Source organism: Chenopodium album, chromosome 8 (assembly GCF_948465745.1).
Source record: "Chenopodium album chromosome 8, dcCheAlbu1.1, whole genome shotgun sequence".
Lineage (NCBI taxonomy): Eukaryota > Viridiplantae > Streptophyta > Magnoliopsida > Caryophyllales > Amaranthaceae > Chenopodium > Chenopodium album.
The window spans coordinates 16,786,137-16,809,918 of NC_137841.1; the positions used below are offsets into that span (position 1 = coordinate 16,786,137).

Sequence of the window (23,782 nt, forward strand, 5' to 3'; positions counted from 1 at the left end):
GTAATGTTGATTATTTTGATGAAATACTTTATGTTGCTTTATAAAATATAGTCAAATCTAATTTATAATATCGCAAATACCATCGGGAAATATAATATTTGTTACTTAATAAATCTCCCCCCCCCCCGGCTTCGCCCCTGTCCACCATGTAACATTATCACCAAAAGACGAGCATAACATGGTATTAATTCTCAAGAATCGTTAAAAATTGATGGGAAATTCTAAATTGATTTTTCCAAGTTGTGTCCTCCTTTTGAAATTTACAAACTATAACCTTCTACTACAATTATGTATCAATAGACCTTGCCGTTATCCTACAATCAACCGTTAATGGGACCCACTTTGCACTTCGTAGTTGAGATATGATATTGCAAGTTCCACAGCTTTGTATCCAGAGGCTATAGATTTACCCAATGAATATCCATCCTTACGGTTACCTAAAACAGTTACATAAAAAAGAATTAGTAACAAGATAGTTAATTAAATTTTCATAATAATACAATGCAGAGCTATCCTGATACGAGTTAAACATTATTCTAGTTTGTATACATTAATGGGAAGTAATGTAATTTTTTGATGTCAGTCTATATGATTATAAAAATGACATAAAAATGACTTACAGAGTCTTCATCTTGGCATCTAATTTAGAGTCAAGATAAGATATAACATGTTCTGCAGCTTTGTATCCAGAAGCTATAGATTTTCCCACAGAAAGTCCATCTTTATGGTTACCTAAAACATTAACACAGGGAAATTTTTTTTACAAGATTATTAAATCTTCATTATAGAAGGTAGAACTACCATAATAAGAGTAGATGATAATTCTAGCCGTCTCTTTTCCATTCACTTTGATGTTTCATACTATAAATCATCAGAAACAATCAGAACTTCAAGCGATAAAAGCCACATAATTTCCCCTTTCAGCTGACAAAAATTCTACTCTATCTCTGCCTCAAGCTTGCATGAAATACAACTTGGAAAACACACACACTGCTGAAACAAGTCAATTCTCCTGATAGACATGCCAACTGTACTAGGACTTCACAATAACAAGAAAGGACAGATCACCTGCGTAAAAAACTCCGGGAAGATCTCTTTCCATCTTCTCTATTGCTCTCAGAACTGAGTCGTAATTGCGACCATAAAGAGGGAATGCATTGCTCCAGTAATAATGACTGTTGCCAAACAAGTACAAGGTCTTAGTTACAATGATTAGTCACAAATAAGAAGCACAAATCATGTAATGGTGCGTAAACAATATCAATACTTCACAAAACTAGGTTCAGCATCAGTGCCCAACAGCTGCTGGAGGTCAGACGAAACTATTTGCTTTAGTTCATCCCTATAATCAACAAATCAAAAGTAATAAAATTAGTAAGGCAGCCATATAAAAGTGGCAATATCAGTAAAAGAATAAACAGACATGACAAACATTGTAAAACCTCATACTTTGAAGCTTTTGCAAGTTCTCTATTTCGGCTACCTCCAACAAAGGTAGTATATAGATACACATCAGAGGGAGCACGATCAGGAAACATCATAGAGGAAAACAAAGTACCTGAGATGCTAAGAAACTAGCATTAGAGCCGAATATATGATTAACTATACAAGCAAATAAGAAAATTACCAAGAGTCTTCAATCCATTATGTTGTTCATTAGATGGGACAAGAACGCCAAAACCCTCAAGAGGTCTCTTCACATTGGCCTTCTTGAATGTAGTAATAATAACAGAGAGGGGTAGACAAATCACCTGCATAAAGGACAAAATCAGTATGACAGACTGACAGGTTGCCCCCATCAACAATAAACATGTGAGGAAAAAGAACAAAGCTTTATTATCCATAATATAAGCTCAAAATAGAATTAACAATAAATAATGAAGATTAATGAGATCACAATATAATACCAAAAGACAAAAGGTAAATTAACTATGCTAACAAATCAGACTTGTTCTCTTCAGCTTAATTTCAATTCAATTCAGCTCCAATCAATTCAATTCAATTCTTAATTTCCTTCTCTCATAAAATATTCATTTCAGCTCTATTCAGGTCAGTTTAGTTCAACTCCAATCAGTTCAGTTCATTAAATCAGAACAGGCCCTCAATCAATAGCCACATTTTAAAGATGAAATTGACTTTCAACCAACAGTGAGATACTGAGAGCTCCAATCTAACTCTATGGAAAGAGAATTTTCAATAAAAGACAAACTTCTAAAAATTTCAAAAGGATACAAAATCATGTGAGGTAGGATCATAATATACAAGATGCCACTATCCTACAATATACACTGACATGTATTATCAGAATTTTTTTATAATTAGAATCAAGGGGAAAAGTTAAGACATAAATTTAGCCAGATAAGCCGGCATTTCTTTAGAGATGTTAAGCATAAATATTTGTAAACTCGTTTAAGTTAATTAGTGAGGAGACCTTGTCCTCATGCTGAATTCGTTTACCAATAGTTTACTATCTAAGCCAATGCCAACAAATTTACGCAATTTTGTGGGAAGCTTACATTCAAACTTAAGATGCATTCCATCAATAAGCGCCTTTGAACCATTCAACCATAAAAATGTTCACATAAAGGATTCTAGCTTTTATAAGACAAACTATTACAAGTTTACAAAATAATGGTTTGAAAATTCATACATCATCATCCACTATAGTCTGCTTAGTGATCCATCGCCCAACATAATCTGCTTAGAGCAACTCCAATGGCAAGCTAATTTGACAATTAGCTTGCCATGCCACATAAGCTTTTAAGCTAATTATCATTTTAGCTACTTTTTGCTCCAATGGTTCCCTAATCCCTATTAGCTTAGTAGTAGTTGTTGGATAGAAAATACATGGAAAGAGTTTTATTGGTGCAATGAGCATTTTATTTTGGCAAGTTTAATTCCCAAGCAAATTAGCTTAGCAAAGCTAATTGACTTTTCTAGCTTCAATGGTCAAGCTAGTAGCTTAGGAATTATTGAAATTGCAAGCAAGTCCCTAACTACAACCATTGGAATTGCTCTTATAATGCTGTTACAAGAACAAAAATCATTTATCTATCCAAAATTTAAAAAAAAAATAAAAAAAATAAAAAATAAAAAAAAAAATCAAAACTGTTGTATTTTACACATATACCTTTATTATTTATTACTAATCTACTATGCTTAAAACCTTTTACTAACAATTATCTTTGGAGACAATTGAAGTGCATGCTTATTAATCATTTAGGCAATTGCATAGCAACGGTCTTGAGTCTTGATTCTCTAGTCACGACATCATAACCTCTAAAAATAATAAGGAAACTCCGCATTCCTCATAATCATGACTATAGCTAGTTTTGTGGTAAAGTACGTTAAAGGCTATGGCTCACAATTAGTCAACAAATCTCTTAATATTATTTCACCTAGATACTAGATGACATGTCGTTTTATATACTTAAGTCATGGGGTTTGATCATCAAAGTAAAGACCCGTATTATTAAGGACACTAGAAGAAAACCCTTGTTCAGTTACATGATGAAATGATTGTTTCAGGCATGGGGAATTGCCCTCAAAAATCTGCTGATTTTCTTGTATAAATAGGGTAATTTCCTATATAAGATTTTCTTGTCAGACATGTCAAACAATAACCAAACCATCCTAAACAATATAGCCTAAGAAAGCAATATATTGGCCTTGTTTGGCAATAAGCATGTTAGCACATAAAAATCATTTTACTAGTTTGGTAAGTTTGCAGCAAGGTGTTTCTCTCATTTCACCAGTAGTATATGCTCTTTGCCAAACACATGGCAAAAGCCTTTTTTTACTAATCAAATGGCTACCAGTTTCAAGTTTGTTCAATACTACTAATTTATAATTAGCCAAACAATATTAAAATATATAGAACCAACAAAGATACTATAGGCATATGTAAGCATCAGAAATAGGCCTATAAACCCTCAAATTTCTCTAGAGAAATACAAACTTATTTTCACCATTTAAGCTTGGATTTCTCACTAAAAAGGCAAAAAGCCGAAGGAGAAAATAAGAAAATCACTTCTTCAATTCGATGATAGGTTATGTGTTTTTTCTCAACTTGATTTTATAAGCTCCAAAGGCCCATCATTATATTCATTCAGGCTTGGTCTCCTATGACGAACAGGTTCATAAAATCTATTGGTCTCAATGAAAGCACCCGTATCAGAACATAAGTACCATAAATTTATCAGCTTCCATGATAACATATGCTGAAAAGAGAGCACAACAAGTCAACAACTAGGTAAGTTCTTTTATTTATTACTACTAAGATAATGTGAGGAAGCACTGTCAAACCACCACATCTGGTCACATTTAAAACTAATTACAATTATGTCATCCCTCAAATTTCCTAACGACAATGAAATTACATACCTCTGGAATGAAGTCAAGAGAAAATGGATTTCCACCTTGTATAATCTTCAGTTCTTTGACATTCCTGATTGGAGCCTATCATATAGAATATAGAATCAAACAATGAGGAACTTTGAAATACATGAACTAATAAAAACTTTAAATGGACACAAAGGTCAATATAGGATAGAGGAACATAGAGTAGAGAACACATGCCGAGAAGAATACATGATGAGAAAAGTGAGGTTCCATTTAACAGGTACATAGACACAAAGGTCAACTTAGACTAGAGGAATATACACATTAAGTAGAGGGATCATAATGAGAGAAAATGTAAGTGTTATGGAAATTTAAATTTTACAACCAAGGTGGTGAGTCCTGGTGACTTTTCATGCAAAGTTGCTATATAGATTATAATTCTCAACTTTTCACTCTCAATAAAGTAAAAACAAATGCTACCAAGTAACCTATGGTGATGAATTAGTTATAAAGCATGAGTCAATATCAGAAATAAAGATTGCATGTTTTTATCATGTTTGGATATTGACAAGGAAGAAAAATGCTACCAGCCTTTCATTAATCATTATTTGGATATTCATAAAGTTCCACAGAGAAAGTTTGATCCAAAGTACAATCCTGTTTCATTTTCTATCATACTACTATTCAGCACCCACTTCACTCCCACTAATGACTGTGGATGAGGAATGAGTTAAGTTAGGTGAATGGAGGTAGATTGAGTATGAATTTCCTTTGGTATTCCTACATCATACCTTCCTTTCATGAAATTCTTCTTAATATGCTTGTGCTCCCATTGAAACCACTCACAAGTGGCTCCATTCATTAGCACCACTATAGCCTCCAATTTTTCCTCCTCTCAGACGATAGAAATCAAAGTAAATTTTGGTCCACATGATTCAGTTATCGGGTCTTTCCTTAGGCCACCGCCTCCTGCCTCCTCTTGTACACCCTATATGGCAACATTTCGTCTCAAAGTAGACCTCTTTTCCCTGGCCCATCCCTTTTTGGACCTTTTGCCGTCAAACCTTCAAATTCAACCACTACTATTTTTGGGTTCTTTCGACTTCTTCTCCCCTAACACTATAGCACGGAGTTCCTGTTGAAATAACTCTCACCAACTCTTGCCACTATGAGCACCTCATAACTTTATCGGAAACGATTGATGCGTCCTTCTAGTTTTTTCGTTGCTCCATCAATAGCTTCTTTGTTGCTGATCGACTCTGCTGCAAGCTTTGTAAGAAATTGATCTATTTAGAATCGCTGGCCGGCTTCCGCAACCCTAGTCGTTCTTGCAACGATACAGTCAATCTCTTGTTGTTCTCTTTGATCTTGCGGCTAGCTCAATATGTCCCAACATCTTCGGCCTTTCTTGAGGCCGACAACGACATTGTGATTAACTAATTTTAGGTTGAATGTAGGGTTTAATTGATAAATATGGAATTTTGATTACCAAAAGAGGAGTAGCTACATAGAAGCTTAAGGTTATTAGTATTAACATGATCTTCTACTCTCTACACACTCCTTTATTGACTAGAGCATTAGCTGCCAAAGTCTGCCACTATTCATTAATTCATGTGTAGACTAACCTTAGGAGGGGTAATTGGGGAAGTCTAGTATTATTAGGTTATGGTCTTTAGCATTAGTATAAATAGAAAAAGGAGGAACGGCAAAGGTAGGCAGAATCTTGTGTTGCAAAACCTAGAGTATGGCCTCAAGCCATTGTTGTAGAGTTATGAGCCAAACTCACTACAAAGCTTGATAGGCTAATCCTATTGATTGTGTAAACCGTTGTTTTTTGTTAAGCAGCCTCAATCTTTCTACTCTATTAAACTGTACTATTGCTTTCTTCTCTGTCATTTGGTCGTGCTTGGTTCGTCTATTACATCATGTTGTTCCATTCTAGTACTAAAAACTGATAATTACCGGCGGCGGCACCTTAATAAGCTATTGTTGTCTTCCTCTCCCATGTTGTCCTCTGTTTCTTCCATGAGTTGCTTTTGACTGTCCCCTCCTCTTGCACTGGAAGCGTTTGTAGCTCAAGCAGGTTCATGACAAAACTCTTTCATAAGTCCACAGTTGTATCTAAGGAAAAAATAAAAATCAGATTTTAAATGGGTCTAGTTATTTAACCAGCTGTAAAGTTAACCAATCTTATACATACAATTCTGTTATTTGATGAACAGTTTGAATATAATTAGCCAGCAAGGAATTGTTTTGCTCCATCAAATTAGATTTGATACAACGACTATGCAATTCTAAACATATAAATAAGGTTTTCGACTTATTTTGACTTAATTAAACAAAATAAGTTGGTTAAGATGAGTTTGGATGAGTGTAGATAAGGTTAAGAACACACTTATAAATAATTTTACAAGAAAAGTCTAGATAATATAAGTCAATATTATAGAAGTTCAGATATTTATTGCACTTCCTAAATTTCTGAGATTCCTTTCGGATGCAGAGGAACAGTAGTAGGATAGCATATTAGAGCCATGCATATTTTGAGACTGCTAGTGCATCTTCTAAATATCGAATCCCCTCTCTTGATTTCAATTTATTCCATGAATCACACTTACCACAGAACTGAACTTCAAACAATCCTTTATAGACCTGAATCCCTGAAACATTCCCCTTTAACCTATATTGGATATATAGCATTGTTTCAATCTAGATAGCATTGCTAAATGGTACTCACAATGTTTGTCAGTAGAATAAATGCAATAGGAGGAAACAAAGTAAGCAAAAACTCACAGTAACAATGACAGCATCATATTGTTGATCTTGGATGTTGTTGTTTGACATGGAAGACACTGACCAATTTTCTGATGAAGGGCTCTCATTAGGGTTGAGTGACAACGACAGCACCTTACACTGAAGTTTGAGTTCATCTTTACCAAACTGTTTGCACATCGTATTAACAAGTGTCTATAGAAGATAGATTCATCAGTAAACAGAAAAAGTTTTATAAGCTAGCAGTACAGAAGTAAACGAATTCTATGTAATTATTCAGACTCATACGTCAAAGACAATACACCTTACAGGCAAGCTTGACAAGCAAGCTTTAATAGAGACTACTATAACATCAAAATCTATGCTACAATTTTATGGGTGTTGTCAATAATGTTTTGAAGTTGGATCTCTTGCCAAGTCACTTCATTAGATCTAATTTCTATGGCCGCTCTAGTGCTCTACAGTTTCACACCCCCATACCTTGGAAGCCTTTTTGGGACTTCTTTTTTAGATATAAAATCTGAATGACCCTCTTTTTCGACATTCTACTAAGAGAAAGGACTCTTGGTCCTCTCATGTAATATTTTATTCTTAATACAATGAAGTTCTTACATTATCTTAATACACACTGTGATATCAACATATCCCAAATTACAAACAATAGTAAAACAAAGCAAATCAGCTTTAACCAAAAAAACAATTGAAAGGTTGATGCGTGTGATTGCAGGTAATTAACAAGACCTGATATATTTTGGTAGAAGTAGTACAAAAGATAAATATTTAACCTACATGTGAATACCTGCATTCCACCCTGGAAAGAAAATGAACCACGTACACGTGGCTTCTTGTTAGATCTTCCTCCCTTTTCTTTCTTGGATGACAATTTAGATTGAAAAAATCCAGCAATTACCGAACCAAACCTACATTAGGATTCATGCAGACAATTGATAAGACATGGGTCACATAACAAATTGAAATGAACAACAAAACTTGTAATGGACTCGTCAGTTCCACATCCAAAACCATGTTCTACAATTCAGATGTTTTTCATAACAAATCTCTATTATTTAAGTGAAGGGAGAGGTTGTAGTGTCCCCTAAAATACACATTATGTCCCTTATTATTTGACAAAACAATATAATAAATCTAACCCAAAAACATCAGTCAGTGTAAAAATTAAAAAAAAAAAAAAAAAAAAAAAAAAGCTTAAACTGACAACTAAAAAGAAACAGCAATCAAACCAAAATAATATATTTCTTCATTGAACAATTTCAAGGAAACAACCAACCCAAATTTTTACATATCATTCTTGAACAGATAAGTAATACAATCCACTGATTGATGCTTTTACTTTACGTCGTTGAAAACAAGATTGCCACATTACTCTGCTTAACGACAATTCACTACCTGGTATGTTCAATTATAATTAGATTGCTGCCATCTAAGATGTGGAATTTGTGATTACTATGGAATGAAAGATCAAATTTAGGACATATTATGTTACCAAGGGGTCAAAATTCTCTTGAGCCTTTGGATTTAAGAATTACTTTTGGGTTTTACGTCCACCAATTAGAGACTCTAATCCACAACAGTTAAACAGTGTTGAGTATGTATTTGAAACACTGACTACGTATATGAAATTGAGTGGGCCAACAAGTGCATGTGGCTAACAAGCAAATTGGTGCAAATTAAAAAAAATAAATGATTACGAAAAACTCAAATACAATGTTCTTATGTTAGTTTGATTACTATGATTGTAAGCAAAACAACGAAATGTTTGTTTATGTTATTGTCAAAAAATTTGTCAATCATTAAATAATATCATAGCTTAAATGCTATTTTATTTCAGTGTTGATACTAATACATGATACATCAAAGTAGGCATCGCGTGCATAGAGGACTAGCAGCTAACAATACAACAAACCATACTAATAGCGGTCGGCTGAAAATTACTTGAATTTTTCTACTTCAGCAGCCACAAACACAGAATAGAAAATGATAAATTGAGATTCAAGAAAAAGCATTTGATTAAACACGAGGGATCACCAAAAATGTCCATCCACAACACAATTTAAAATTCCAGAGGGATAACAAAATATGTTTCATCCAAGGAAGAAAATCACAAACACGACTTCAAAAGTTTGAACACATGACATGGAAGGAAAAAGAAATGGTCTTACACAAAGAACAAAAATTAAACCACTATGCAACCCTCCTAATTCTTATTTACCCTTAAAAATAATTATATTTTATCCTACTAGAGAGCATTGTTGTTAGTACGTCATTTCACCTGTTTTTACCAACAAATATGAAAAACACTTTCAAAAAAAATTCCAGAGTATGGATTGATGTTCACTTCTTATTGCCCACTAATGTGTGTGAACTTAAAAGCTATCACCCATTTCAAAGTTCAACACTTCAACTATTGGTTGGCCATAAATATAGATTTCCAAACTCAACTTCAAAGCATATTACATGAAGTCATCTTTGTAAATGAATAACAACTTTTAATCTAAAATTGTAGGAAAATAGTTACTTCCTATGATTTTTTCCTTGCAACACATCCCAATGATAAGTTCTAGGTTGAAGGAGATTACACAAGGTAAACAAACCACTTTATCAAAATAATTTATATAATTAATACCCATACCCTTCCTCCTTACCAGTGTTTTAGTTTTCTTGATGATTTGGTCCATCTACCTACTCTAAGTGCTTCCTTAAAGTGCATGCCATAAGGCTGTATTTCAAATAAAATATAACAGAGAGAGAAGATATTTAGATAGAATTATTCTAACCCCCTTAATTACAAGTTCCCATCCCTTTCCTACTGCAATTTTATCTATCGTCTCCCCTCCCCTTTTTCTCTCTCTCATCTTTTCCTCCTTATAATTCCACATCACTGCTTCAACAAAAACATGAACAATAGGGAAAATTACAAGATCTTTATTATTCCCAGCACCCAATGTTTTTAAAAAATGGAGGCAATACGCATTATTATTCTAATAAAAAAAAAGGGAGCCAAAATTAAGAGTGCAAGAGCTTTTTGTCATAAGTAAACATACTTCTAGACAATTCTGATCAAATGTTTCCCAAACAATTACAAGCAAGTTCATTTTTACTGCATCATATCTACAAACCAAAGGCATGATAAGAAATTTAATCTGGGCAGCATGCAAGCAACACAATTGCATAACAGGGAGGTAAAAGTGAAGGGCCGTGGTAGGGGTTGAAGAAAGGTGTTAAAAATGAATAATGTTTCTCTTTTACTTTGATTTTCAATACGAAAAATCCAGGTTGAACACAAATATTATGATTAAATGTGCTAGAGTAAGGTGAGATCAAGTAATCTCTCAGCTGTTGCATACTTGCACAAGATTGAACACTGTCAAGACTTTTAATGTCTGTGTTGAGTGAGATATTAAGAAAAGCTGAGATAAAAAGATTGTAAAGTAAAAAACTAATGTTTAACGTAAACGAGTTCATTTAATTTATTTGTGATATAAGTTTATCAGCATACATAGGATCTTGAATGCAAAGTACAAATTTGAAAATTAAGCAAAGTAGAAACATAAACGGTCATGGAAAATCTGAAAGTAAAAATAACATATGGCCTAACAGACACAATAAATAAATATTAAGGCTTTTAAGGTCCACACCTGTTTTCAATATTCCATAATTCTGGAAATGCATGACGCATCTGCATAAAATATAAGATGTTAACACAAAGAGCAGTTCCATAAATTGACTTCAGTAAATATATAAAAATAATATAATAATACATATAATAAAATAAATAAATAAAACATACTTTTATTGAAAGATTAGATACATCTAACAGATTCTATGTAGGTCAAATTTAAGCTTCTATTGAGATCTACCACTCTTAACAATCATGAGTACAAGTATCAGTGTATAGCATAGGACCTACAAGTTTTTTTATAAATTAAAGGCTATATCCATCTTTGGCTGCACAACTGGAACGAAATTCATTTACAACCTCCAAAGGATTGGAAAGAAATGAAACAAGAAAAAATCACTCACAGAAAGTGATTGAGGATCTCCACCACTTGTACCCGCAACAAAAGGGTCAATTACATAATCAACAAACTACACACACACAAAAAGGGGAAAAAAAAAGTATCAGCAACATTAAAGCAGAAGAGAAACATCTGTTAAAACACCATAACTATACCTCTTTCCCAAAATGTCGCTCAAAAAATTCGCCCACACTGCAGAAAAATAGACATTTATGTCAATCCAATGGTCATACATCATAATTCACTAGAAAGTATTTACATAAGAGCTTACGTCTTAACAAGCTCTTACTTTAATGCTAGTATATATCATTGTACTTCAATAATTAGCAAATAAGTCCGTTTTATAATGAAATTGATCAGGCAAAAAACTCAGGAGTTAGAATTGTATGTTCAGCTCTCAGGATGATGATAAGTGAGTTTTGATAATTTCCTGAATTTCAGCAACAGAATATTATACTAATGTTTACATAAGGATGGACAATTACCTTTCATGAGCATGGTCATCAGAAACCTGAGTAGCATTGTGTTTTTTCCAAAGAAAAGGCTCCAGCATAATTTGTAGCTGAGTAAGAAGCAAATGGCCGTTTGTGAACAAAATAAATAAATAATTAAAGTTACATTCACACATCCTCCCTTCCCACAAACAGCCACTTTGAAAAACACATAAAGAAGCACGAGGATTTTCCTTTTGACTCAACCTCTTAGACAGCTATGCAATTTGCAATCCTCCCCCCCCCCCCACAAAAAAAAAAAAAAAAAAAAAAAAAAAAAAAAAAAAAACCCCACACACAATGTATTGCATATTTGCGCACACTAAGTATAAGGAAATAATTAGAATTCTCAGCATCAAGTACCCATTAACATATAATGACCTTAGATTGTGCTGAAAGTATATTGCTCTGCAGCAGTGCAATTGGATTTGAAGGTAACTGCATCAAAGATAAGCAGCTGTAAATACAATGCAGGGGAGTGAACTTGCCTCATGCATCATCGTGTTTCCAGAGTTAGAATATGATTAAAGTGATCAAATTCATAAGCAGCAAACTAACCAGCACAGGAAGACCATCTCTGACAATGTATCTTTTGTTTTGTGAGATTGGCTGTGACAGAATTAACAACCAAATATCGTATTCAGAAACTTAACCACAAAACAGACTAGGAAGCATTCTGAAGATATACCAAGCTGCAAATAAGAAACAAAGGCCACTCCAATCTTCTGCATAAAGATTTTGTCACTCTAAATTTGAAGACTTACAAGTTGTAGTTTCTCCCTAAGCTTGAGATCATCGAACAAACTCGTGACTTCCTCCTCACTCTCAGTCTGTAAACACAGAAGACGATCCCAAAATAACCACAATAATTAGCCTATAATTGAACCATATCCAGAAATTAAGTGTCAGCTAAAGCGTAAGACCCGACATTGTTAACAAACATTACCATAGTATTTGCCCCCTCGTCCCAGATCAAACCATCCTTTACAACAGTTTTGAGTTTCCCTCCAGCTCTACTATCAGCTTCATACAATGTCACATTCAAACCATTCGATTTCAGTTTATACGCCGCAGCAAGTCCACTACAATTCGACCAAAAGAATACACTAATCATTCAAATAGTTTATCCATCTCTAAAAAAAAATGACCCCATCCCATTTCTTTGAAGATAGGTACAGGGAATTTCTTACAATCCTTTCAACATATTCAATCAACCAATCAATCAAAGCCTTAATCCCATAATTGGGGTCGGCTACATAACCAAAGTGATTATTCAGTAAAATCTTACAATGCTTTTCAAAATATTACAATGCCAAAATGAAAGTGACTAATTTGAATTGCAATTATCACATAAATGGTTAACAAATTTTATTAAACGACATACAAGTAATATTGTAGCAGGGGGTTAAAATTACCTAACACCAGCACCAACAACAGCAACCCTTTTAGCAGAACCTGAAAAAAATTAAATTAGAAAAAAAAGTTAAATAAAAATAAAAACCGCAAAAAATGTGGAATGCAAAAGAGAATTGGTTGGAAGACTTTTACTGGGTTGATTCCGCTCAGAAACGTTGCCCATAACAGGATAATTTTTTGTGGGAAAAACCAACGATGATCCAAAATTTGTTGATAGGTGGGAAATGGAAAATATTACCATGTGAATATGTGATCAGTGAAAATATGCAAACGGAATATCGGATTATTGAATTTGACACATTTCGTTTGGAGCGAAGTGGTAGAAAAACGAACGATTCCCATAAAAATTGTTAAATTCTAAATTAATTCTCTATTTATGTCGGTTTAAAAACTTATTCTCATAGGATTGGAAAAAGGTTTGATGTTTTTTTTTTTAATTTTTACAAAGAACCGCTCATGGTGCTAGCGGTTCTATACTTGTTATAAAACCGCTAACGACGTTAGCGGTTTTTATATTAAGTTTTAACTTGTGAAGTTTTCTTATACTGTTATACAACTATACAAGTAACTAATACAAGAACCTCTAACGACATTAGCAGTTTTATAAGTATAGAACCGCTATCACCGTTAGCGGTTCTTTGCAAAAAAAAAAAAAAAAAAAAAAAAAAAAAAAAAAAAAAACTACCAAACCTACATGGACAATATTATGGGAATAAGTTTTTAAACCAATGCAAATAGGGAATTAATTTATAATTCAACAATTTTTAGGGAAATCTTCCGTAGAAAAACGACAGAGAAGACCGGAGAAAATAGAGACTAGCATAAATTTTAGGAAAAATTGACCTTTACTACCGGCGAAAACACCCCGTGTCACATTTACTACCTGTTTAAAAAAATATTTTAAATTACTACCACATAAATTCCCTAACTATATATATTGCTACCATTTAATAGAATCCTTTAAGATTCCGTTAAGTGGGCCCTATATTTCATTAAATAATAATTTAAATTATATAAAAAAAAAACTTTAAAAAAAAAAAATCTCAAACACCTCCCTCCCCTTCCCGACGTCAGCCACCCTCCCCCCTCCCCTTGCTGGCGGCCAAATGTTTCCCCGAAACCGGCAAACCCCGCCTCCTCCATTTCCCCACTTGCCAACCACCCCTAACCTCCCCTAACCTCGTGGTCGGTGCACCGAAATCGTCACCTGCCCACTGCTAAACCGTCACCTCCGTCGCGAAACTCCACCAAATTCTTCATCGGTGGCGCCCCGACCTTTCCCCCACCCCTACGCAGCCAGCGAACCCCTTTCTCCTTCTTGTTGCCCCGACCACCAGCCAATCGAAACCCTAAAATTCGAAATCGAAATCGAATTAGAAATCCTAAACCACCAGCCCTAAACCACCGAAATCGAAACCCTCGTTTAGGGTGGTTTGGGGCTGGTGGTTTAGAATTAGGGAGGGGGGCGATTTTTGGTGTGGATCATAGGGAGAGGGACGATTTTCGTTGTGTGGAATATGGAGGGGGCGATTTCTGGTGGGGGAAAGGGAAAGAGAGTGGTTTCCAGTACGGGGTGGGGGTCGGAGCAGCAACAACGGGAAAAGGGAGGGGGGTTGTTTGCGTAGGTGGGGGAAAGGGAGGGAGTGGGGTCGCGCGCGGCAGGGGGGATGTGGTGGAGTCGCACCGGCGCCGACAGGGGGGAGGGGTGGCAATGAAGTGGAGGGGTGGCTGCCGTTGTTGTGGAGGGGTGGAGGGGTGGCTGTCGTTGTTGTGGAAGGGTGGAGGGGTGGCTGCCATTGTGTGGGCCCCTCAAACGGAAACAGTAACGGGGTTAGTCACTGGTAGTTATTTCTACAGTTAGGGAATTATGGTGGTAGTAATATAAAATATTTTTTTAAACAAGTAGTAAATCTGATACGTGGTACTTTTGCTGGTAGTAAATGTGAATTTTCCCTAAATTTTATTAATTTTAAAAAAGGTAAGTCTTGTATGTGACTAGCCATCTAATATTCTAATGTATATATATAAGGGGGAGTTTTTTCCCGGGATTTTAGAGAGACACGTATGATTTAATTTTTTCAGCGCGCCACGTAGGATTATAAATTTTAGTGTAGCTAATTAAATGAGAGATTATTAATTTCTTTTAGAATTAATTTATTCAAATGCGCCACGAAAGCAAAATTGGTTAATGATATTTTTAAGTTTAAATTAATTAAATATAAAATATTATCTTTTGATATTAGATATTTTATCTAAATATGTAACAAATTAGCACATTGACAGGCTAAAGTCGTATCACCTAATCAAAAGTAATTCCTAAATCCTCTAACTAATGCAGATGGGAAGTAGGGTCGAATCCACAGGGAAACAAGTCTTTTTATTCCTAATTAATTCAAGCAATCTAAATTATAAAGTAACCAATATATTATAATCAAAGGAAACTAAACTACGAGATTAAGAGTAAAGAGAAAACAATGAATAAAGGCCTAGGGCATAGATTCACCAATAAATAACATTCTGATATGTCTATTTTATATAGTATTTTACCCCCGTCCCGTGGTCATTATTAGTAGTGTTTTTGGCTCTTTCAGGCCACTTTTATTACTAATATGTGTTTTCTAGTGTTTTCGTAGTTTTGGTTGAGTTTTGCAGGGAATTGCACCTTTGGAGCATTTTCCTGGGATTTTTATAAAGCAACTACGAGCATTGGAGGAACGCGACCACTTTTGGAGCCCAAGACCGGCTAGAGTCATCGAGTCGGTGATTAAGGGCTCGGTTATTTGGATCAGGAGGCAATTGGACCATGTATTCGAGACCCGAGAGGAAATATGGATTGGGCCGAGAAATCTAGCCCAATCGAAATCCAAGCCTCGAAGAAGAAGACCGGACCCGATCGGGCAAGCATATGCCCGATCGGGCGAGATGCATGCTGGTGCATGGCCCAAGGCGCGCCCGATCGTGCGAGGCTTAGCACGATCGGGCGGGGCTATGAGAAGACCTGAGCGAGCAAAAAGGCGAGCCCGATCGGGCGGCCTCTAGCCCGATCGGGCGCGTGTTTCTGGAGAACCATTTTTTGACGAGCAATTAGTTTCCAATTAGGAATTGTTTTAGTTTTGTTTTAAATACGTTTTGTGCGGAATAATTAGGGGTCTCTTCTCTTAGACCCTCTTCTTCTTCTCTTAATCCTTTTCTCTTAGACTTTCTCTCTCTACTTAGTTTTCTCTCTCTTAATCTCTCTCAAAACTTTTGTTCCTAATTCTTTCTTTAATTCCAGATTTATTTATTTCGGTAACGATTTCTCTTCCCTTAATCTTAGTTATTTATTCTATTCCTTTCATCATGATTTGTTTTATTACTTTGATTAGTTTAGTTTTTAATATGTGTGAGTAGTTTAATTTCTAGGGTTTATGGGGATCTAATAAATAATATGAAGGGGTTAATTAATTGTTGTTGATTATCAATGCTAGATTAATTTCCTATTGATTGATTTAATGCTCTGTGACTAGATTAGGCCTATCTTTTATGCATGAGTTTGACAATATTGATTCAAGAATCGAGAGATGAGAATTAATGTTTAGGTCTAGTTTCAATAGGCAAGTTAATTATAAATGGTTAAGTCAAGATTCGAGAGATGAGATTTAATACCGATAAATTAATTGTGTGATTGTAATAAGTAGCGAGAGCCCTTTACAGTCTGGTTAATTGATGCATTGATGATTGACTATTATTGATTGTTGGTATTGCATGATGATTTCTTATTGGATTGTTTTAATGTTTTACAATTTCGGCTTGTAAAAGTATAGCAATATTAAATTGATGAATCGAGCAGATGTTAATTTGGTATTAAAGGCTATTTTCAATAAGAACCTAGATCTAGTAAATTGCGAGAGCCTGTTAGATCTATGTTGATTAATAAATTGCGAGAGCCTGTTAACCATGTTATCTATGCCATGTCAATGATTGATTACCCTATTTTACCCCGGAGTATTATTTATTGGTGAACCTATGCCCTAGATCCTTTATATATTATTTTCTCCCTTGTCCTACTCTTTTTAGTTTAGTCTTATTCAACTTTAATATTGGTTACTTAAATAATTTAGATTATAATATTTAATTAGGATTAAAAAGACCTGTTTCCCTGTGGAGATCGACCCTACTTCCCTATCTACCTTAGTTAGTGATTTAGGTAATTATTTTTTATTAGGGGATACGACTTTACCCTGTCAAAATTTGGCGCCGTTGCCGGGGAAACGGTTTTATTTTTATTTCTGATTGTTTTTGTAGTCTAGATTATCTCCCTTTTGTCTCAGAGAGCGTTAGTTCTCTGAGACAAATCTCATATTTGCTTCTAGTTTTTGTTTATGCCCAGGTGTTCCAGATCCGGTTACATCCCTTTCGATCTTGAGATCGAACGTTCCTTCCATAGACAGAAAAACTTCTACAAGCAAATCCTGGCGGATTCTGGTGATACTAACAATAATCACCGCGATCCTCCAACTGATTCTAGCGATTTAGAGGTATCATCAGACACAGAATCAGAGATGGCGGCTCCAAAGAAGCTTAGTGATTATTCACAACCAAAGCTTACGGATTTTCCACATCTCACCCCTACTCCGGCTCTTGATGGGGTTCAATTCGAAATCAAACCTCAATTTATAACGATGATAGAGAGGAAGCAATTCAGTGGAGCAAATGGTGAAGACCCGAATCTTCACATTGCCGACTATTGTCAATATTGCAACACCATAAGGCAAGTCGGGGTCACTCAAGACCAAATCAGGGAGATTCTCTTTCCCTTTTCTTTAACTGGAAAAGCTAAACTGTGGTTCAATGGCTTAAATAGAACTACACTTGGTATAACTGACTGGGAAACTCTTGTTTTGAATTTCTATAACAAGTATTATCCTGCAGAGAGAACAGCAGTACTACGGAGTGCGATTCAGAACTTCGCCCAAGAAGCCGATGAGTCCTTATATGAGCCTTGGGAGAGGTTCAAGGACTTACAAAGAGAATGCCCCCACCATAATTTAGCACAATGACAGTTAATCCAAGCCTTTTATAACGGCATTGGAAATTCCTCTAGAATAATTTTAGACTCTGCAGCTAGTGGGAGATTTATGAATCTTAATGTTGATGATGCAGGTCAGGTTATTGAAGATATGGCGATACACAATTCCCAATATGGGAATCCCAGAGGATTTGATAATAAAGGGAAACATAGCGTCGACTCTGTATCCTTTTTGCAAGCTCAACTGACCTCTATTTGTCAAAAATTAGATAATCTGAGCACTGCTAGCGTAGCTAATGTTTCTGCAATTAATAACAATTCTAATGAGGCTTTCTGTGAAAATTGTGGTATTGTAGGTCATTGGGAGCAGGATTGCAGGAGTTCCGTGGAGCAAGTTAATGCCTTCCAAGCTTATAGGCAGAATAACCCATACTCCAACACTTACAATCCTGGGTATCGGAATCATCCATACCTTTCCTACCGGAGCACTAATGTTCAAAATCCACCACCACAAGAACCACAGGTGCCACAGCAACAGCAGCAGAAGTATTATCACCCAAATGCTAGCCAGAAGAATCAACCACAACAACCCCCCTCATCTTCAGACCCTTCTTTGGGGGAAATTAGAGCAATGTTGGTCAATATGCAAAAGCACATGGAGAGCAGAGATGCGACAATTGATCAAATTTTAGCGCATAATAAAATTGTAGATAATCTCCGCTACTCTACAAGCACGCCAACAGGGAGCCCTGCCGGCACAGCCGACTAGGCCTACGGATCAAGCATTTGCAATTACTCTAAGGAGCGGTTCAAACTATGAAGGGCCCTCTATGCCCAGAGTTGATGAACCTATTTCATTAAATAATGCTAATCTTGATTCCATTAAACCAAACAATGTAGTTGCTAGCCCTGCAGGGCTAGAGGATAATACTAACACATCTAATTCTACATTGCAGGGTAAAACTCCAGAGAAGGTGGCTACTTCAGACAAAGAGAAGAATGCTCAAAAGCCAATTATCAAACTTCCTTTCCCCAATTGTCAATTGAAGACAAACTTGGATAAGCAGTTTGGTAAGTTCCTGGAGGTGGTTAAAGATTTGAAGGTAACAGCTCCCTTTACTGAATTGATCACACAAATCCCCTCATATGCAAAATTTATGAAAGAAATTTTGACGAGAAAAAGGTCTATTAGTGAGGTAGAGACAGTAGCTTTCACTGCAGAATGTAGTGCCGTACTTCAAAATAAGTCTCCACCTAAATTAAAAGATCCGGGTAGTTTTTCTATCCCTTGTCATATTGGTAATCTCTTGATTGATAATGCTTTATGTGATTTGGGTGCTAGTGTTAGCGTCATGCCATTATCTGTGTGTTCTAAGTTGAATATGGGTAAATTAAAAGCTACCAATATAACTTTGCAAATGGCCGACCGTTATTTCAAATACCCCCTAGGTGTTTTAGAGGATGTTCCCGTTAGAGTAGGTAAATTTTATATACCTGTAGATTTTGTTGTTCTTGATATGGCTGAGGATATGCAAACCCCAATTATTTTGGGTAGACCATTCCTTAACACTGCAGGAGCAATCATAGATGTAAGAAGTGGTAAGCTAACACTATCAGTAGGGGATGATAAAGTGGTTTTTAATCTAAATAATACCCCCAAAAGCTCCATGACTGAGGAGAAATGCTTCAGTGTTAATGTGGTTGTAAATTATTCTAACAAGCCCCAAGCTCTTGAAAAAGATCCCTTGGAGGCGGTATTTTGTGTTGCATCCCTTTCAGATGAGATAGGCAAATGGCAGAAGGAAGTCGATGCAATAGAAAGAGCACTCTACAATGTTGGTCTTGGTTTCGAGGATGAACAAGTGGAACCGATCGAGCAAGTTGTGCGAACCGAGCCTACGGTAAGTGTTCCGCCAGATCGAGTTGCAAGTGTTGAACACAATGACAATTTGAAGCAACATTCGATCGAAGAAGGGTTTTTAGTGCGTCGCATTGAAAATCCCCCATTCCAAGTCAAGGAGGATCCACTACATAAGGCGACTTGGCGTCCCATAGGTTATGTCAGGAAGCCGTATCGCAGCCTAAACATCGCTAGGCCAGGTGAGAAACCACCCGATCAAGCGTTAGGTAAAGGGTCCTAGGAATTATACTTGGTAAGAAGGTCGTGCGGGACCTATATAAACCAGCGCTTTGCGGGAGGCAACCCGTATTCTATGCTTTCTAGATTAGTTTTCCTTTTCTCTTATTTTATTTTCATTAGAGAGGCGAGGAGAGTGATATTTCACCAGTTTTAAGTGTTGTTGTACAGGTATGAATTTGACAGGTATAAAGACTTAGAAATTTTTTGAAGAAGAAACGAAATCGGAAAGCAGGGCTTGGTACGGGCCCGATCGGGCGAGGCTCGCCTGATCGGGCGCGCAAGTGAGGCAAAAATCGGAGCACAATCCGCCCGATCGGGCGAATCTGCCCGATCGGGCGCGCAAGCAACCCAGATTTCAGCTTATTATTCGCCCGATCGGGCGCGAGAGGAGACCTGGAAACAAGTTCTCTTTTCGCCCGATCGGGCGAGGACGCCCGATCGGGCGCTCATCGAGTGAGAAGAAAAGAAATGTCGGGCGAAGCTCGCCCAATCGGGCGAGCAAAAGGGCGAAAATTCGTTCGCGTTCGCGCCCGATCGGGCGCGCAACTGGTATTCTGGAATTTCAACCCTTCGCCCGATCGGGCGCAACTTCAGGCCGTCCCCCCCTTTATTTTCTTTTCTCTTCTTTCTTTCCTCATTTTCTCCTTATTTCATCTCCTTCATTCACTTTCTCTCTCTAAAACCTCCATTTTCATACCTTCAACTCACACTTCAATCCAAGATCTCTTCCAATTCTTCCATCCAAACTTGAAAATTCTTACATTTTCCAACTCCTCTCATCTTCCTCTACAATCTACACTAAATTTTCAACACTTTCTCTCAATTTCTTCTCAAACCCTAAGAGAGAGAAAGCTTCAATTCCTACTATTTTCACTCTAAAATGGCTTTTAAGAGGTCTAGGACTGTTCGGGGTGAAGGATCGAGGCAACAAGCTCCTACCATTGACCCGGAGCTGCAAATTCCGGGGTGGGAGAGGGTGGTCATCACCACCCAAGAGAAAAGGCAAAGGATGCTCAACCTCGTCACGCGGCAGGTAATTCCTACCCGTTTTATTCATCACCCTACGCTTTCTAGACTAGGAATTGATAAATATGTTGAGAAATTGTTCAAGGGAATTGGCATGAGTGGTTTGTTCCAATTACATTATGATACATATGATTATTTGATTTTATAATTCATTTCTAGTTTTAATGTCATAAAATCAAGTGCTCTAATCTCTCATGTTCAATTTCGTTTGTTTAATAAAGATATTAGATTGTCTTTGAAGGATTTCGGTAAATTGTTTGAATTGAAAGCCGATAGACCAATTGAACCACCCCAAGACAACATTACTTTTGTCTACCGTGCTCTAACAGGGAATCCTAACTTAAACCTCCAACATGCCAAGGGCACTTGGATTCAACATCCCGTGCCAAAACTTTGGCAACGGTTTGTTGGCCTCACCATCTTTGGGAGGCATGAACCGGCTAATGTGAGGAGAGATGAACTAGAACTATTGGGATCATACATGATTCCTAAGAGTGACAAGCTTAACATAGTTCATAGGATGGCCCAACACTTTTAGAGGGTGGCCAATGCGGCCGAATCGGGTAGGTCTAGGGTCCCAATTTACTTTGGTGGGTTAGTAACCCACATTGCGGTCAAATACCTTAGTTGGACCCCTGATGATGATGGTAACGTAGCCGGACCAACCTTAATGGACGCACCCTACTTAGGAGGCCTTAACTGGATAAATGTGATAGGGGGTGAGACTTGGTGGGTGATTCATAGGGAGTCGGGTAGGAAAGACAACGCTTTCACCTTGCCTAACCCGGCCTCGACAAAATTCGAGAAGGGTCTTCCCTCCTATACCTTTGAATTAGGAGACCAAGGGGAGGCCCAAGCACACCACCAAGCACCTCCCTCACCACCACAACAATTCCACCAACCATCACCCCAACACTACACACATAACATTCCCACTTCCTCAACCAACTACAACATCGACCCTAACGCCCCATATGACTTTTCGGCTTTTAGAAGCCAATTGGATCGGATAGAGAGTGGGCAAGGGCGGATGGAGGGTATGGTTAGGAATTTGGTCTCTAGGGTAGGAGCCCTAGATGCTAGGGTTGGGGTTGTGGAGAGGAACCTAGGGCGGGGTTTATACCCCATGTATGATGATTATGCTCGTCGGGGGGCTATTCCCCCCGATTCACTTGCCCCTGATTGGTTCCAATACCCCCAAGGGGGTTACACGGACCCTAGTGCCTTCGGTACCTATGTGGACTATTCATCGGTCCATGGATATGGGACCGATGCTCCTTTTGGTGGGTTTGGGGGGAATGTAGACCCTAACTACTATACTGGTGGTTCGGGGTATGGTGGTGGTTCTAGCCATGGAGGAGCCGGTTCTAGCCATGGCGGGGGTTATTCTAGGATGGATGAGGATGAGGAGTAGGCTACTCTCCCAAGTCAATGAGGGCATTGCTTGATTTGGCTTGGGGGGGTGTTCTTTCACTTGGAAATTCTCTTCCTTCTCTCCCTTTATTTGCTTTCTAGGTTAGATTTCTTGCTTTCCTAGTGTAGTTTTTATTGCTTTCTTTATATATAAAAATACAAAAAAATTGAAAAAATAAAAACTTCAAAAATACGTTCCAATGAATTGTAAATCATGCTTCCTTGTGCCCTATACTTGAGAAAATAGTTTTGATTCTTGGTATTTGATGATGAATATTGTGGATTTGTTGGTCATGATTTGAAGTCTAATTGTTTGGATTCCTAAACATACGTCAATTTTGTCCAACTACTTGTGAATATAGTGCTTGACTAGTTGATTTGGTTAGGAAATGTGTGATAGTTCCATAATTCCTGGTGTGTCAATGAATTTGAGTATTGATTTGCAACTATGAGTAGTGTTTCATGAATTTTTATTATGCACATGAGGAGGACGAAGGCATTCATTCTTTTAGGTAGCCTTCAGAGTATTTAGATACATTTGTTCCCTTCTTGTCACCCATGTTGTTGCTTGTGCCCTTTTATTGTTTATAGCCACATTACAAGCCTTAATTGCCCCATTGGTTACTAGTCCCAAGCTTGGCTTGGGGGGGCTATTAGTGAGTGAGGTGAGGGAGTTTGTAGTGTGCACATTATTTGCACAATTTGGGTGGGTTTTGAGAAGTAATTTGTTCTTGATCATATTTTTGTTTTTATGAGTTTAAAAGTTGTATATATTTGAGAAAAATAAAAGTGTGATGGAAAAAAAAAGAAGTTCAAAAAAAAAAAATGAGAAATTTGAATAAAAGAAAGTGAACTTCTAAGAAAAAAAAAAGAAAAAAAACCATATGTTCAAATGTTCTAAGTGAAGGTTAATCAAGAGAAAGAAAAAAAAAAGTTGAGTTTCAATGTAAATATTTCAAGTTATGAGTTCAAGGTTTGTTATTCACTCTTGTTCTACATTATCATATTTTTATGAGTGAAATTGTGAGTGTTGGGGTTGCTTTATTGTTTGGAGTATATATTTGGTGGTTTGTTGTTGAAGTTGGTTATGTTGGAGATGTGTATGATCATTATTTTTTATCATGGATTTTTTAGGATTTGG

The 23,782-nt window shown here is 36.7% G+C and overlaps 1 protein-coding gene and 1 non-coding gene across 3 annotated transcripts; both read right to left on the bottom strand.

Moving 5' to 3' along the window:
* Nucleotides 1-199: 199 nt before the first annotated feature.
* On the bottom strand, nucleotides 200-13,370 carry LOC145555863 (protoporphyrinogen oxidase 2-like). 2 transcript variants are annotated; one of them, XM_081617579.1, is made up of 19 exons: nucleotides 13,187-13,370; nucleotides 13,054-13,093; nucleotides 12,585-12,720; nucleotides 12,403-12,468; nucleotides 12,197-12,247; nucleotides 12,020-12,076; nucleotides 11,633-11,709; nucleotides 11,303-11,339; nucleotides 11,152-11,217; nucleotides 10,767-10,807; nucleotides 7,910-8,030; nucleotides 7,132-7,278; nucleotides 4,384-4,458; nucleotides 1,628-1,751; nucleotides 1,450-1,558; nucleotides 1,268-1,342; nucleotides 1,069-1,175; nucleotides 621-732; nucleotides 200-437 (listed from the first exon to the last, which is right to left on the bottom strand). In XM_081617579.1, the coding sequence occupies exons 1-19, from the start codon at nucleotides 13,293-13,295 to the stop codon at nucleotides 434-436; spliced, it is 1,554 nt and encodes a 517-aa protein (XP_081473705.1). In that variant the 5' UTR covers nucleotides 13,296-13,370; the 3' UTR covers nucleotides 200-433. The 2 variants fall into 2 exon arrangements, with proteins under 2 accessions (XP_081473705.1, XP_081473704.1); XM_081617578.1 differs by having other exon boundaries at nucleotides 7,132-7,305.
* Nucleotides 13,371-17,976: 4,606 nt separating this feature from the next.
* Nucleotides 17,977-18,083, bottom strand: LOC145557080 (small nucleolar RNA R71). The gene has a single exon (XR_014092156.1). It is a non-coding gene; the product is annotated as a small nucleolar RNA R71 (small nucleolar RNA).
* Between the last annotated feature and the right edge of the window lie 5,699 nt (nucleotides 18,084-23,782).